Genomic DNA, 17,679 nt, shown 5'->3' on the forward strand with positions numbered 1-17,679 from the left:
CTTTTCTAGTTCTGCATTCTAGAAACAGTGCTGATGAATACATTCTTTTTTTTCTTTTGCTTTCCTTTTTTTTTTTTTCCTTTTGCTTCTGAATGTCTGTGTACTTGCCTAAGAAAACATTTCTCAACCTCTTCAGAATATTTAGAGTTAAATAAAAATTATAGGGGCATATCACAAACTTAGTGCACTCTTTATGCGTTGGGTTTACACAAAAAGTTAACATGCTCTGGCTTGGAGACCCTGACCCCATCTCCTCAACCTGCTGGCTTCAGCCCTACATATTTTGCTCCAAAGCTCTAATGCCACAAAGAATGCGGAACTGACGAGTCCACTCCATCTACAAGCTAGGACATCTTGATTAAATTAGTGTGTGTGGTGGTTGGGGGGGGGGGCGGGTGCTGTGGAGAGAAAGGCACAGTGACACAAAGGGCGTTTTGAGGAGCCCCGTAGTGCCTGTGGAGAATGAATGTTCTCGTTAAATATGGCCATGACCTGCAGTTCCACACATGCCAGAGACACAGCTCAATTGTCCCCAGGAGCTGGGGGCTGGGGACGATCAGGGGAGAGGCCAGCCTGCAGCCACACTCTTCATCTCCAATGGAGAGGCAGCCCAGCATGGAAAGGCCGGAAGGCAGGAGCAGGAAGACCCACTGTCACTTTCTTTTTTCTTCAGCTACGGCAAGTGATTCTTTGATCATGGTTCTTGCTTTTGGATTGGATCAAAAAGTGCCTTCCTCTCCCTTGGGTGTTTGAACCTTCCCTCTGCTTCCCCTTTCTCCACTGGGCACTAAGGGAGCTCCTGAAAGCATCCATTGTCTTAACGCCTCTTTCTACTCCCTTCTTTGGGGCTCCCCAAGAAGATTGGTGCCTGAACTCTGTAGGGCAGTGCCCCCAAGACAGTGCTCACCCTTGTCATTCACCACTATCCTCATCCCATGCATCCTAAAGTCCCAAGACCAAAGTGAGAACAGATGGGCCATTGAAGGCTTCCACCCAGGCCACCACATCAGTGGGAGAGCGGTGATCGGTAACCCCTGGCTCAGTTCCATTTGCACCGCGGCCAGGGTGCTTCATGAGACGTGCGTTTGCCATTTGCCCTTTGAACTGCCAGCTATCCAAATACAGCCGGATGGATTTAGAAGCTGGTTAAGTTTCGGACTCACTCCCTATAACCAAAGTATCCTGGAAGCTCATTTTTATAGCCCTACATACATGATTCTCCTTTTAATAGATGGAGTCTCAACCTTTTCAGTAGTATACACCTGAAGATTTCAACATGCTTTTGTACTGTTCCTCTCTTCCTTGCTGTGAAACTTTATGGCCTTTCATTCTCTCGTTTTCACCCAATTAATAATTATTGGGTGTTTACAGCATGCAAGGCCTTGTACAAGATGAGGAGAAGATAGGGGCGCCTGGGTGGCTCAGCGGGTTGGGCGTCTGACTTCGGCTCGGGTCATGATCTCATGATTCAGTTTGTGGGTTTGGGCCCCACATCGGGCTCTGTGCTGGCAGCTCGGAGCCTGGAGCCTGCTTCGGATTCTGTGTCTCCCTCTCTCTGCCCCTCCCCCTCTTGCGCTCTGTCTCTCTCTCTCAAAAAATAAATAAACATTAAAAAAATTTTTTTAAAAAGATGAGAAAACAAAATAGCATTGAATAGGAGTTTGTGCGTTCAAATTCTAACTCTTGCATTTGATAGCTGTCCCTTTGGACAAATTGCTTAACCTCTTTAAGCCTGAGCATCCCTGAAATGGAGATAATAATAACACATTGAGTTATTACCAAGATTAAGTACAGTTATGCCTGTAAATGGCTAGTGCACAGTGAGCACTAGGTAAAGGTAAGCTATAATGACTATTTTTATTAATTACTAGCTACACGATACAGTCCAGATCCTTCGGAAGCTTATGCTATAGTTGAAAGGGGGGAAGATGTTTGCATAAATAGTTCTAATCAAGACAATGTGGCTATGATAAGTGTACCATAAATAATAGATAGACGGTGTTCCACGGATAATAATTGCTACAGAATATAGTACAGGCAGCAGAGGAAGAGCTCATATCCAGCTCGGTTGTTCAAGGAAGACCTGTGAACCAATGCAAAAACCTTATTCCTGCATTTGTGATAGATGTCACCGGTCAATCATGGATTGAAAAAACATGAAAAAAATCTTCTTTTTTTCAGTTTCAAAAACTTGAAAAGTATTTAAAATATGTATGTATAATAAGGCAAACAAACACACAAGCAACCACTCACACAAGCAGGTACAGAGATCCTTATCAGCACCTCTGGACTCCTTGCAATACTCCCTACAGTTACAACTCTGTTTCCTCCACTGTCCTAATTTTGTGATAATTACTCCCTTGCTTTTCTTAAATTACATCTTCTAGATATTCATCTCTAAACAGCGTGGTTTAATTTTGCAAGTCTCACCGCTTCTGTTTGCCACGGTTTGTGAGCTCCGCCCACGCTGATGCATCTAGCTCTGCCTTGTTTCTTTTCATTGCTTTAGGGGCCCATTTATTAATTCACCACAATTTACTTATCAGTGTGAATTTTGTTATCAGTGGGCATTTGGGTTGCTTGGAGTGTGGGACTAAAGCAAACTATGCCACTGTGAACATTCTCATCTGTGCGCACTGGCATACACATGGCCAGATTTCCAGGGAATATACCTAGTAGCGGAATTGCAGGGTGAAATCTCCTTTACGATTTCATGCCAAACTGTTTTCCGAAACGATATTAGTCATTTGTACCCCCACCAACAATGTATGAGGAGTTCATTTTTCTACAGCCTTGCCAACATTTAATATGGTCAAATTTTTCACTTTAACTGTAGTTTTATTTTTAACTTTTAATATAAGCTATTATCATATTGGCTTTAATGTGCATTTTCTGATTACTAATGAGTGTGAGGGCCTTTACTTATTTTTACTGAGCATGTAGATATATTCTCTTGTGAAGTACCGATCCTGAATATTAGTTATCTTACTGATTATATGTGTTAAGCACATGTTCTCTTACACTGTGACTTGTCTATTTTTATAAATATTTTCTATTGGTTAGTAAAAGTTCTTAATTTTACTGTGGTTGAACCCATTTTCTTTTATGGTCAGTGCTTTTTCTATCACGTTGAAGAAAGCCTTTCCTACCCTAAGGTCTTGAAGATATTCCATTGTATCATCTTCTAAAAGTCATAGTTTTGTCTTTCATATCATGGTCCAAAGCCATCCCCATAAAACCATTTTTTATATATAGTGTGATGTAGGGCACAGTTTAGTTAAAAATAATAGGGGCGCCTGGGTAGTTCAGTCGGTTAAGCATCTGACTCTTGATTTGGGATCAGGTTATGATCTCACTGTGAGTTCAAGCCCCTCATTGGGCTCTATGATGGCAGAGTGGAGCCTGCTTGGGATTCTTCTTTCCCTCTCTCTCTCTCTCTCTGCCCCTCCCCCCTCTCAAAATAAATAAACTTAAAAAAATAGATATGCAATTTCCATATCATCATTGATTGAAAATTTTATCCCTCCCCCCCTGCAACCACACACACTCATTTTTCAAAAATATATATATTGAAGATTTACCCCGTATCAGACAGTCCTAAATGCTTCCTATGCAGAAAGTAGAGAGGTGACATTTGAGCTGGGTTTTTAGTGAATGAAAATGATCATAATTAGAGATGGAAAAGGAGACATTTGTGAGTGTGGGGAGAGCAGGGTGGAAGAACCTTCCACATGGAAGGAACTACTTCAAGACAAAAGAGAGCCCAGGAATGAGTGAGGCTTCTTCAGAAGGTGGTGAGTGTAACAGTTTGGCTAAATCAGAGTATTTATGAAGAGAGTAGCTGAAACAAAGCTGAAAAGAGCCCTGGATGCCCAACCAAGGAGTTTGAACTTCATTTGGAGAACATTTGGGAACCATGGAAGGTTGATTCATAAGCAAATGATGTAATAGAGCAGCTCTTCAGAAAGACTGGGCCTCTAATCCAGGAGCAGGGGAATAAGGGCCTGCGATGTGGTAGCAATGCCAGGAGTGTTGAAAAGGGGACAGTTATCAGACGTATCATGAAGGAAAAGTCATCAACTTATGGCCACTTATTGGAGAGAAAATTAGAAGTTAGGGATTACTTCTTTCTGTTTTTATGCTGATTTCACAAGGGAAAGGCCAGTGTGGTGCTAAGGAATTTGGGATAGCTAGTGAAGCTGACATTTTCACATATGTCCCAGGAACTAGATGCCCAAACCTTCCTCATACCCCCAAATGGCCCATTATATGTGCTCATTTTTAGAACTTAGTGTGGGGTTTCTCCATTTTGTGGACTCTGGGTTACCAGAGAATGCCTGAGATTTGAATCTGGATTCTCAACCACTACAACTAATTTCATAGATCCCCTTTATGTTAGGTAGATTCAGCCCCCTGCTGCCCTTTGATGGACTGTGGTTTTTGAAAAGCCCCTAAGGAAGTAATGAGGAACCATATTGAAAACCTCAGGCTTGCTTCTCTTTTGTTTTACCAGAATATTTTGGTTACCGTGTCTTGGGAAATGAATAACTTTAAGACATAAATATGATAATCCTTCTCTTTTACCAATATCAATTCATTCTTTCAAACAAAACATATTTTAGTACTTATTAGGTATCCAACATTGCACTGGACCTGGGGAGGGTAACATTTAACCATAACATAATCTTTATCGTCAAAATCCAGACTTTGGATTGAACTTCTAGAAATGGCAGCTTAGGTAATTCAGACCAACCTTCTGCTCCTTTGGAGCCGTTTATCCCCAGGAGGCATCTGCTATTCTAGAAAAGATCACTGAGAGCTAAGAAGCCAAGCAGAGCTTTTAATAGCCTTGTAGGGCTAACAGGACAAAAACTGGAATGTAGGACCAAGGATGGGAGGCGGGGGGGTTGGGAGGCTGGTAGACTTCTTCAAGCTTTTAGACCCCACAGGGATGCAGTTTGGAAGTGAGGGTGAACCAGAAATAGACTTCAGGGGTCTCACAGGGACTGAAGCCTAGCTTCAAATTATCTTAATCTCTAATTGGATTAAGGTGATCTAGGCTAGTAGTAGCTAGAAGCAAATTTAAGTCCTCTCTAGAGGAAGATACTATCACCCTAAGCCCAATAGTTCTCACTCACCATTTTGTATATATACAGTGCTTATAAGAAAAACAACATACCCACAGGAGATCCTTGTAATGGTTATCAGACAAACTTTAAATTAATTATGTTTAATACATTTATGAAATCAAATGACAAAAATTGGAAATTATAAAAGAGAAACAACTTAAAATGGATCAAAGATGTAAATGTAAGAACTTAAACTTTTAGAAGAAAACAGGTATAAATCTTTCATCTTGGATTAGGTAACATTGCTTAGATAAGACACCAAAGCAGAAAATAGGCATAAATCTTTGTGACCTTAAGGGGTTAGGTAACTTATCTTAGACATGACACCAAACACAAGCAATAAAAGAAAAAAATACATAAATTGAACTTCATCAAAATTATAAACTTCTGTGCTTCAAAAGATACTATCAAAAAATTAAAAAAGACTACCTGTATAATAAGAATCAAAATACTTTTAAACCATCTATCTGATAAGGATCTAGTACTCAGAATATATGAAAAACTCTTACAACCCAACAACAGAAAGACCAACAACCCAATTTTGCAAAAGGCAAAGGGCTTGCATAGTCATTTCTCCGAAGAAGGTGTACAAACGGCCAACAATCACATGAAAAGGTGCTCAACACTGTTAGTCCTTAGGGAACTGCAAATCAAGACCACAATGAAATACCACTTCATACTCACTGGGATGGCTATAATGAAAGAAAAATAAGAAAAGAACAAGTGTTGGCAAGAATATAGAGATATTGGAACCCTCAGATATTGCTGGGGGGGATTGTAAAATGGTGCAGATGCTATGGAAAACAATTTGGCAGTTCCCCACAAATGTAAACAAGACTTACGCAAAAACTTAAGCATGGAGTTACCCTATGACCCAGCAATTCCATTTTCCTACATAGATACCTGAGAGAATTGAAAATAGGCCAACACAAAACCTTGTACATGAATGTTCATAGTGGCATGATTTATAATAACCCCAAAATGGAAACAATCCAGATATTCATCAGATGATTAATGGATTTAAAAAAGTGTGGCATATCCATACAATGGAATATTTCTCAGCCACAAAAAAGGAAGTAAGTACTGATACAACATGGATGGACCTTAAAAACAATATGCTACGTGAAAGAAGCCAGCCACATGTTCTATGTTTCCATTGATAGGAAATACCCAAAATGGGAAAAACCCATAGAGACAGAAGGTAGATTCATGGTTACCAGCAGCTGGGGGTGGGGGTGGAGGGGTGGGAGTGAGTACTAAACAGTTATGAGATTTCTTTGTAGGGTGATGAAAGGTTCTGGAATTAGATAGTGGTGATTATTGCACAACCTTATGGATCTACTAAAACCCACTGAATTGTACACTTTAAAATGGTGAATTGTAGTATGTGAATTTTATTTTTATTAAAAAAAAGGAGGACTCAGATTTTAGCACTGAAAAAAATAAAGTAACTAAAAGAAAGAGCTCAATGCATGGATTACACAGATTAGACAAAGCTGAATAAAGAATTAGTGAACTGAAAGACATGTTGGAAAAAAATGTATCTACTGAAGTTTAGAGAGGTAAAAGGATGGAAAATGAAAAAAAGAGCATAGGAGGCCTGTGGGATATGGTGAGTGGGCCTAACATGCATACACGTGAAGTTCCAGAAGGAAGAGAACAAAGAGAATGGGTAGAAACAATGTTTGAAGAGATAGTGACTGTGAATTGTCCCAAACTAGAGAAAGACTTCAAGTTGCGGGTTGAAGAAGCATTATGAGCCCCATGTAGGAGAAGCACAAAGAAAATTAAAGTGGAGGCGCATCCTAGTAAAATTGCTGAGAACCATGACAGAGACCATCTAAATCTTTAACACAGCTCGAGAGGGGAGAAGGCACATTACCTCCAAGGGAGCAAGGTTGACAGGTGACACTCAGCAGAAATAGTGGAAGACAGGGGACAATGGAATGAAAAGCTGAAAGAACTGTCTTCCAAAAATGAAAGTGAACTAGACATTTTCAGGCAAGTAAAAACTTGGAGAATTTATCACCAGCAGCCCTGGACTAAAAGGAATACTCAACGGTATTTTTTTTTTTTTAATGTTTATTTTTGAGAGAAAGAGAGACAGAGCATGAGCAGGGGAGGGGCAGAGAGAGAGGGAGACACAGAATCCGAAGCAGGCTCTGAGCTCTGAGCTGTCAGCACAGAGCCTGATGCGGGCGTTGAACCCATGAACCGTGAGATCATGACCTGAGCCGAAGTCCAGTGTTATTCTTTATGCAAGTGCCCCTAAATGTTATTCTTTATGCAGAAAGAAAATGATCCCAGATAGAAGCCTTGAGATGCAGGAAAAGAAATATTGTACATCTAAATGAATATTGACTGTTAAAAAAATAATAATTTCAGGTGAGGTGATAAGCAGATATAAAATTAGTGTAAATGACAGCAATAGAATCTATCTGTAGGTGTGGGTGGGGAAATAGGTTTAATAATATTGTGCAAAAAGCAGTAAGAGTATTGATTTATATTAGACTTTGACAAGTCACGGATATGTATATTGTAATTTAGGGTTACCACTATAGAAATAGCACCGCTACCAATCTAAGAGAAGATTCAGTTAGTAAGAAATGGCCCCAAAGAAGGTAAGAACGATTCTGGTAAAGGCAAAACTGTTGGGATCTAGAACAACAGCAGTGGCTTCCAGGGGTTAGGGATGCAGGGACTTTGACTATGAAGGGACAGCATGAGAGATTGTTTTTGATGGATGACGGACCTGTTCAGTGTTTTAATTGTGGTGGGTTTCTCAAAACACATAGAATATACCAGAAGGGTGACTTCCACTGAAGTTTTAAAAATGGAAAAGAAAAAGAAGATAAAAAATAAGGGAAGGAGGCTCTGGAGATAGGTGGAACAAATGGCATATAGCCAGTTGGTGGATTTAAACACATCAGTTAATTGTAAAGGTAAATTGACTCGTGTAAAATTAAAAGATCGTCAAAGAGATTTTGAGCAAAACTGAATTATCTGTTGCTTATAAGAGAAGACACATGACTTAAGTATAAGGTTATAGAAAAATTTAAAGCAGAATGATGGGAAAAGAGAGCCCTCCTAAAATCAGACCAAGTGGATTTTAATTCGGAAAGTATTATTAGAGATAATGGTAGACATTTTCACCAGAAAACGGTATATACTTAATAACATAATCTTAAAATATATAAGTCAAAAATGAACAGAATGAACAGATAAATCATCAATCCCAGTGGGAGATTTAGTTCACCTGTCTTGATGAATGATTAACCAATTAGACCAAAATAAATTAAATAAAGATACAGAGATTTGAAAAAACAGCTAGCAAACTTTGCCTGAGTGACCTATATGGGCACTGTGCCTAGCTGCAGACAGATACACATGCTTCTCAAGTGTACCTGGAACATTTTATAAAGTCTGAATCAAAGAGGAAAAATCGAAGCACTTAGGCGAAAAATCAGAGCTGGAGATTGGAAATTGCCAGTTTCAAACTCTGGACATTTTCCTTCTCACAATTCAGTGATTTTTCATCAGGAATGAGGTACTGGTGAGAGGGAAGGTGCCCTCCTCCAAGGGTATAGGGGTTTTTTTTTTACTGTCTGCGGAACATGCCTGATGGGAGTGGCAACGTGGACTGAGTGCTGACAGAGACAAGAGTTTGCACACCACCTCAGTGTCCAAAGAAAGTTGGCCAGTCCAGGCCTGCACCCAGCCCCAAGGAAATGCATTCTAACGCTGTGCCAATAGGGAGCTCTACTTAGTCTCCTAGAGTTGATTTAATGCAACCCTCGGGTACAGCTCTGGCACCTGCAGTGTCGAGAAAATGGTCTCTCCCTTAAATGAACCCCCTGGAGGTTCTTCTCTCTCAACAGTGGGATTCTATGGCATCTCCAAAGTACTAAAACTACACAGATCCTTCAACGAATTGACTTTGCCTCTGGGTTCCCCTTTCTTAAAGCATTTAATCAGCGATCTTCCCAGTGCCCCAGGCATTTCCTGTACGGGTGCTGCTGACTCTTTTACTTCCTACCAGGCCGCCCTCCTCTCGGTGTTCACGCTGCCAACTTTCAAATGAGCTCTATTAACTCCTGTTCTCCCAACCTTTTCCCAGCCATCTGGGAGCCACACAGGCATTCTTCCCATCCCCCAGCTCCTGGAATTCCTTATTGTGGGAGGGCATATGCTTGCAAGCACCTTATCATTCTGGCTCCCCCCCCACACCACCCCCCACCGCTGCTTCTTGCCCAGTTCCAAGCCATTGATTGTTTTTTCTCCCGCGTTCATTTTACAGTTGCTGAGAGATTTGTGCTCTCATGTTGCCTGTTTGCCTTTGTGTCTTTTGTCCCCTGTGTCCTGGCCTACCCAGGGCACCACAGTTACCTAGACACCATTTCTATGACTTTAGTGTCCTGCCTGGGAGATCTTCAACATGACCTCAAGAAATGCTTTGGCACTAGAGATCAGAGCCTGAAGACAATTACTACACTTCTGCTAAAATCATTATCCAGAAGAGTTAAAGATGGAAATTTGCCAAGAAAAGGCTCACAGTGGTGATTTAAGAAATGAAGCCTCAGACTTAGTTGTCTCTTTCCTTTTAAAGGATGTTGCCTTCAGCTTATTTTCTTAGTTTTATAATCGGTCATTGTAAGAGATAGAAACTGCTATAGGGGAACATTCAAGTTGTTACAGGACTGTGTTTTAGTCTGTGCCATCTGAGATCTTGGGAGAGCAGAGGGCCTCCAGCCTCTTCCTGGCCCCCAGCCCCATCCCATGACTCTGCCCCAGTCCAGTGGGAGTCAGTCTTACCTGAATTAGGTGTTTCCGTGGCAAGAGGTTCTGGTTACTTGCAACAGAGCAGAGCGAGCATCCGTGGAAGGTAGGAACTGAATCTGCAGAGTTCACGGTCATGCCAAGGAATGGATTTTCTCCCAGGGCCACTAGCATTACTGTGGTTATTAAGTCTGACTAGTCAGACATTGCAGAACTTCTGGAAAAACCTTAAAGAAATGGCTTTCAGAAACAAGTGCCCTGGAGGAGAAAGCCCCTGGATTTCATTGAACCAGAACTTGGTAATGGGCAGTCTTTGACTTTGCTGACCCAGGCGGTAGGGGGCTCCTACCTCCCGACATTTAATTTATGACCCCAATTGAACGAAGTCCCAGTTGCACAGTTGAGAAGGATTTTTTCTCTTTAATCTTCCTGAAGGGATAAAAAGTAATTCTATCCTCCTTATTTTCCTTCTATACCACCTCTCTACCCCCCTCCCCCCCTCCCCCAATTTCCTCCTTTTGGCTCAACACCTCTTTGTTCCCTTCTCAGGAAAACTGCATATTTCTCAGAGTCATTGTTACCTTGGTTCTTACTGACACCACGGAGAATAGATGGCGCAGCAGCAGGCATAAGGAAAAGCAAAGATTCTTCTTCCCTGTATGTTGCTAGAGCTCTTCCATCTGAGAGATTTAGCTGCATCCCTGCCTGGGGATTAGCTTCCGGGACCTTCCCAGTTCCACACATCATGATCATTAATGTGTTCCGAGGACACATAAGGAGCACAGGGTGGTAGAAAGACCGCTCAAATCTGTGTTAAGAGGACTGGATTCTAATATAAGAAGAGCTTTCTTGAGCATCCTAAGTGCTAGGTTCTGTTTGAAGGACTTTACCTGGATTATCTCATTATTACCCTGTTTTGCAGATGTGGAAACTAAGGCATGGGGCAGTTGTAGTTTACCCAAGGTCATGCGATCACGTAGTGGAAGGATTCAAATCCCGCCCCACCCAGAGCCTGCATGTTTCTTCACCCTCTTCCAGTATGGCATGTGGTCCTAGACAGGATACCAAACAGCTGTGTGATCCTGGAAAAGCCATTTCACCTTTTTTGCGCTCAACTGTGAGGGAGCATATGTGGGCAACTTCTGATGTTTCCGCTTTTAATAATCTGCATGAAGAGAAGGCAACTGTATATTTTTTTCTTGTTGTTGTGTGAAAGCACAGCGTTTAAGCTAAAACTTGATCTAATTGATTCAACGGCTTGTTACTTCATGTCTCCTATACACAAAGCAGTGGGCCAGGCACCACGGGAGACAGAGAGGTGCTTCAAAAATTGTAATCTAGTTTTTGTTGTTGTTTAGTCTAAGTAATCCAGATAATTAAACAAGAATCTAATTGAGAAACTAGTTGTGTTAGAAGGCGAATTCGGAGACAGGTATTGAGTCTCAGACTATCAGGTTTCGGACATTTTCTTCTAAGTTATGACTCTCGTCACTGGGAGCGCTTAACCAGACCCGTTCACTTCGAAGTGAAGGAGCCACTGGTGAGATTGGTTTTTACAGGTGCTGACAAGCTCAAGAGATTCTTTGAAAGTGGAATGTGCCCACTTTGGGAGTCACTTATAATGAAGCAATGTCATTATAACCTGAAATATCTATTATCACTTAGAAAGGCAAATTCAAAGAAAAGGGATATGCTGTATAGTAGCTAGATTTTTTTTTTTTTTTTTTTTTTTTTTTTTTGAAGTTGGATTTCTGCTCTGGCACGCTAGATTCATCATCTAGCTTGCTCTGGGGTTAGGTTGAAGTGCGGAAACCTGTTTGCTGAGATAGAAAAAAAATACTGATCTTGAATAGAAAACTGGCTTAAGAAATTCCATTTCTAATAATGCCTTTGAGACTGCAAGAATTGTGTTCTGATAGTTATGGTAATCTGACATCAGATTAATGTCCATCTTTCTCAGTGGATTGTAAATTTTAAACTGTTTTGTATACTGCCGTATTCCCAGTCAAACCACAAGTGCTTCACACATAATAGGCCTTCTATAAATATTTTGCCAACAGACTCTTTATTGCTCACTCCTTGAAATCCAGCATTTCCCTCTCGCCAAGATCTAGGAATTGAACTTGCTTCCCGACACCCGATCGGCCACCTTGAGAGGGCGAGTCATTTAGTGCTTGTCTTGGTTGGTGGGCTCCAGTCCCTGACCCACTATTTTCTTTATTAATTCTACAATTACAGCGTACCCAGTCATTTTAAACCTGTGTATAATGATTCATTAATGAGTTGTAAACTGCACTTAGTGAGTTATGGCTAACTTAAAAAAAAAAAACACACAGGAGAGAAGAGAAAAGAGTAGGCATGAGCAGAGTGCACTGCGCATAGTAGGTACCTTTATTGTAGACACACTATGATGTACTGGATTGCAACTTTAAAAATGTGCATTTTGAAATCCCGGTCTACCCTGTCTTTAGAAGGCAAAAGCACTTTAAGTGTCCCTCTTATGCCAGCTCCCAGCCTACCTCTCTGTAAAAGTTCTGCAATTCAATATATTTTGTATTTTATACTACCTTGGGCTCCCCAGAGTATTAAGTCGTAACTGAAGCACAGCCTTCCTGGAGCCCTCGCGTGGTATCTTAATGAGCGCATGCCGAGTACAAAGAGTCCCTCTGCATATACACAAGTGTTGCGGCGGGGGGAGAAATCTAGACATCATTTCTGAGCTCTCACCTCCGGGATCACCACCCTCCCTCGCCCACAACTTCACACGGCACCACTTGTTTAGATGGGCTGAGGCGGGTAGGGGAGAGGCCAGACAGTGTCCACCGTCCCCTGCCACCGGACCCACTGCCAAACACCCACTCCTTTTACCCCTGTCCTCCCCACCAATAGCATTTCAGGCGAAGCTCCAGCCCATGAAACTTGGCCTCTTTGAAGTGCCGAACGAGTGCCCCTGAAACTGTCACTGTGCATCTGGTGGCACTCCTCCTGCTGCCAGAGCTTTGTATAGGGTTCATGTCCCTTTCCTCTGAAACCTGTGAATGTAAATTCAGTTTTAAACTGGATCTTTTAACGGTTGGCCTCAGAAATATCTTTGGGGGTGGGGGTGCCAGCACTGGCGAAGGGAGATACGTGCCCTTGAAAATTGGATTCTTTTTTGGAAAACTGCTGACACGGGCTAATCGGCAGAGAGCTAAATGACCCTACTGTTTCTACCTGCTGACAGGCTAAGCCTTGGGATGGGGCCGAAATTAGCTCTCACCACATGGCAGAGGCATGCCTTCCTCTTTTTTTCTTTCATACAAACGGGGTGATTTTGTGCCTGTCAAATAATACGGCTTTGTGGTGTAGATGTAGAATAGATGGAATAGGCCACGAACAATGGCCCACCCACCCCACTATTTGCTAAGCAAAACAGCTACAGACAAGGTAAGAGGTAATCTCCCGGGATGAGGACCAGTTTGAAAGCCCTTTCATCCTGTGCATTCTTTGGGAAATGCTAATAGACAAAGCCATCCAAGCTCAGGAGATGCATCCATCCAAAGAAGAGTGACCAGCCTTAGCGTCAGGCAGCCCAAGACCGAGTAGCCTCTTTCTTGTTCCTTTGCATTTCTGCCGCTGTCCCCTTTCTTTGAGTGAGGTGGCTTTGGAAGATTCCAGTCTTGGGGAAATGCGGCTGTGCATTTCGTTTGTGTCATCCAGTGCTGTTCTCTGTTGGAAAAGGAGGATTCCCTGCCCATTTTGTAAATGCACAGCTGGCAGGAGCTGTAGCAATCTCACTGCCTTCCGGATCAGCTCCACCCCAGCAGCAGGCAGAGTGGGGGCCCCGGGAAACACGCTCTGGCTGGCGCAGTTGTGGTGAGTTTCAAAATAAAAGATCCCCGCCTAAGACACCATTGCACTTCCTATCCCATGGAACCCGCATTGTTAACTGTGCCACATCTCTATTCTAAATTTAGGCATCTTATTTTTTTTCCAGGCAAAGATTACTATGCAAACATTTAAGAGAAAAACTTTGCCCAAAGTAATTTTTCCCCTCGACTTCTATTTGGTTTCCTGCAATGTTTAGATGACTCATTCTCTTCCAAGAAATTTTAAAGAAAAGAGATGCAGGCTGTGTGATAGGGCACAAAGACTGCTCTGTAAAGTCTTTTTCCTCCCTGCCTAGAAACCCGTTGCATGTTTTTAGGAGGGAACGGAAGAGCCCTGCAGACTTCATTCTCATCAGGTTTTGTTGTTCCCAGGATTAAATGTCCCTTTTGTCTTTGGGTGGGGCCCCCTTGTAGCTTCCCAGCTACAACCCTTCCACAGTGGCCGGCCAGCACGGAAGCCCTTCCTGGCACGCTGGGGCCACGCTGTCCCCACGCTGTCCCCAGAGGCACACAGTGAAGGTTTCCGAAACAGAGAATGGGTGGCCTTTGAGCATCCGAGAGAGGAGAGGGAAGCACTGGCTAGTTCCTGACTCTCTACTTGTGTCAGAATTGTTCCTGATTGCCAGGGGCTCTCTTGGACACTTTGACTGGGCTAGCTTCACGTGTGTTCCCAGCCCAGCCCTCAGCCACAGGGAGCCGTAAGTCAGAATCCGCTTCGGCAGCCTGTTCAAATAAACAGGGATAATAGTTGAGTCGGTCCTTTTCCAACTAATCGGTACACGAAAGGAAACATCTGCCTGGGCTTAATTGCTTTTTTATTGGTTATGCTTTTTTTCCCCTCCTCCCTTCCCCTCCCCCCCTCCTCCTGCGGCTAAGTTATTTAAGTCATGGGCAAGCAACTGGGTAGAGGAATGGGAGCTTTCTCCAGGAACCTCTACCATTTAAACACAAGGAGGCAGTAAGGGAGGATGGGTGGCTGACAAGGGAGTTGGCTTGGAGGCCAGAGGGCAGGGTGTTTGGAAGTGATACTCGTGGTCACTTCCTGGCCTTGTTGCTGACTCTGGGGCTGGTTGGTGAGTCATTTTGCCTCACTTCACCTCCTTGGATCTCTGCTGCTTCAGCGGAGCTCAGCTCCCTTCATGATGGGAAGGAGAGGCTGGTATGTGAGATTCTAGATGAAAGGCATTTCCTCTTGTGGCTTCTTCCAGTGGTTGAGGGCATTGAATGAGAGACATTTGGGAATGGTAAATTTAAGACTGGCAAGATACGCCCGAAGCCATCCATTTTGTAGAGTGTCTCAGTCCCGAAGGGGAACTCGCTCACCATCTCCTACTGTGCGGAATGAAGCCAACCAACCATACCCTGAAGTGGGCAATGGTTGAATCTAACGTGGACTCAAGAAGCCAGGCAAAAGATCGTGAAGAATCATAGAATGGCAGAGGTTAGGAAGGGCCTTAGGATGTGTTAGCCTTTCATTTTATGGAAAGGAAAAGAGAGGCCCAGAGAGAGATTAATCGTGTTGTTCAAAGTTATCTTCTTGATGGTGGAGGAGCCAGGAGTAGGGGAATCTTGTGATTGCTCATTCAGGGCTCCTTCCGCCCATTTCCACACAGCCAGGTGTAATGAGTCCGGTGTAGCCGCCACAAAGGTCACACATGTTATATTCCATAATTAATTCCTTCGTAGAAAATGGCAAAGCATTAAAGAGAAATGAAAATGGCTCATTACGATCAAAAAGACTACCAATCACAACAGGACATCATGTCAACTTGTCAAGAGGAAAAAAGTGAAGCAACATGCACATGTGCTTCTGGTGCATCAATGAGTAGTCTTCGACTCAGCAATGTTACTTCTAGGAGAAAATAATGAAAGGTGTGCGCAAAGCTTATGCACAAAGTAAATGAATACAGTGTGTTTTATCATAAAAATTTATAAGCAAAGTAAATGTCCAAGAATAGGAGCTACGTCAATATAATCTCTTATAATTTTCTGGAAGAATAACACGTAGGGAACTATTTACAACATTTATTTAAGTGAGTAAGTTAAGTTCCAGTGTGTATAATGCAACCCCCATTTCACGAAAATCGTACCAAAAAGATTTGAAAAATAAAGTCTAGAGGGGTGATTTCTTAGTGGTAGGAATTAAGTTACTTTTTCTTTTTTGATGTTTTCTACTGTTTTCTTTTGTGTGTGTGTATTTTTGTTTTTCCAGTGTTCTTATTAATTACAGTACATATACTCCTTTTGTAATCAGGAAAAAAATGGTTTTATAATCATACATCTTGAAAAAGCAGGATCATAAAGGGCTATGTTTCTGACATGCAAGAACTCTTCCTTTCTTTGCCCGGGAGCTGAGCGGTGCCATGGGTAGTATTCTTCCTTTTGTTAGAAGGTCACTGTTGGTATCTGATTTGTAGGAAAGAAATAGAGCTGGCAGAAGATAAAATGAGGGCTTCCCCTCATGACCCAGTGATGCCAATCAGTGTTTTAGCCCCTGCTCCCTTGGGCTCGGCAAAAAAAAACCCACTCAGTATATAGAAGGCGTGGCTCTTTTTTCCTTCCTGCTTCTTCATTCTTCCTTATTTCTGCTATTCCATCTGGGTGGTGAGATGCCAGCCCTCAATGGCAGCAGCAAAGAACCCAAGAGCCACTGCCACTTAGGATTGGCCGGCTGGAGACCCCTTAACATCCATTATCAGGATTGAGGAGCGTTAGCTAATCTGCACACCAGAGTCATTATTGGGGTACTACTGCCCTGGGGGGTTGGGGTAGAAGTAAATCAAATAAGACAAATAACCCCTTCCTGCTGGGAGGTCTTTAGTCAGGTACTTTGAAGTCCTTGGATGTTTATATGCTTCTTTCTCTCTCATCCTATTTCATATCTGACTTGCATCCAGGAAGTCTTGATTCTCAGGAAGGCTCGACTGCAAGTCTCAGAGAAACAATAGTTGCTAGTTAGGAGGTGGCTTTTAGGCCTGCCCTTTGAAGACCAATCGAAAAATCAAAGCCTCTACCCACTTGGCCTCCACATGATTGCCTTAGCTAGGCTATAGAAGGGGCGCATTTCATTTTATTAAAACTCTTTGAGTAATCTGACCGTAATTGGGTCGGATCGGAGTGGTTATCTGATTTGCTGGATTAAATAATGGGCCTTAATTGAGTCTGTGTTAGTTGTAGAGCCAGTGTTGCTCTTGCCTTTGTCGCCCCCTCCACCCTCCTTCTATTTCCCTATTAACCTTCATTCCTCTTTCCTTGCAGAGTAAAGAAGTCGGCCAGCAGCTCCAAGATGATTTGATGAAGGTCCTGAATGAGCTCTACTCGGTAAATCATATGGGTGCCTGGCTCTTTAACAAGCAGAGGGAAGCAGCATTTGGCAGCTCGTGGCCATAGTCACATCAGCAACAGAACTGAGCTGAGGTTGAGGGCAGTGCATGGTCCCCATTGGGGGTGACTCCACCCATTTCTTTCTTCACACTCTTACTTTCAAATCTGAGTGAGCCAAATCAACACTCTCAGAATAAGATCCCTCCTTGGCTGCGCGAACTAACTCTGCCTTCGTGGGGGCATCATCGCCAGAGACCAGCCAAGGCCTCTCATCAGTACAACTGACTCCCATTAGCAGCAAACCAGGAACCCCAAACCTAATGGCAAAGAACATAGTGTGCATCGTACCATTAATATGTGTCTGTTGGAAAGGACTTGATGTGCAAGGTTTTGCATCAGTTCTTGCATTGATCTATGGGTTTGAGACCAGAGCGGGTGCTCTAGAGGGAAGCACAGAGGCCTAAATGCCCCCAATCTAAGGGGCCGATTCAGGCAGAGAGAGCTTTGCACTGACTCCCCGGGGTTTTATAAAGGCCAAACCTCAGTGAAGAGGCAGGCTTCAGGTTTGGAGAAGAAAATAC

General features: G+C 42.8%; 1 protein-coding gene across 7 annotated transcripts in view; it reads left to right on the top strand.

Moving 5' to 3' along the window:
* Positions 1-17,679, top strand: part of SRGAP2 (SLIT-ROBO Rho GTPase activating protein 2) — a 235,114-nt gene that overhangs the window by 138,694 nt on the left and 78,741 nt on the right. For all 7 annotated transcript variants that reach the window (XM_058700480.1, XM_058700481.1, XM_058700484.1 and 4 more), the window contains exon 5: positions 17,033-17,095. In XM_058700480.1, the coding sequence (XP_058556463.1) occupies positions 17,033-17,095 (63 nt within the window). The remainder of the gene's footprint in view (positions 1-17,032; positions 17,096-17,679) is intronic.

The sequence above is a fragment of the Neofelis nebulosa genome, chromosome 15 (assembly GCF_028018385.1).
Source record: "Neofelis nebulosa isolate mNeoNeb1 chromosome 15, mNeoNeb1.pri, whole genome shotgun sequence".
NCBI lineage: Eukaryota > Metazoa > Chordata > Mammalia > Carnivora > Felidae > Neofelis > Neofelis nebulosa.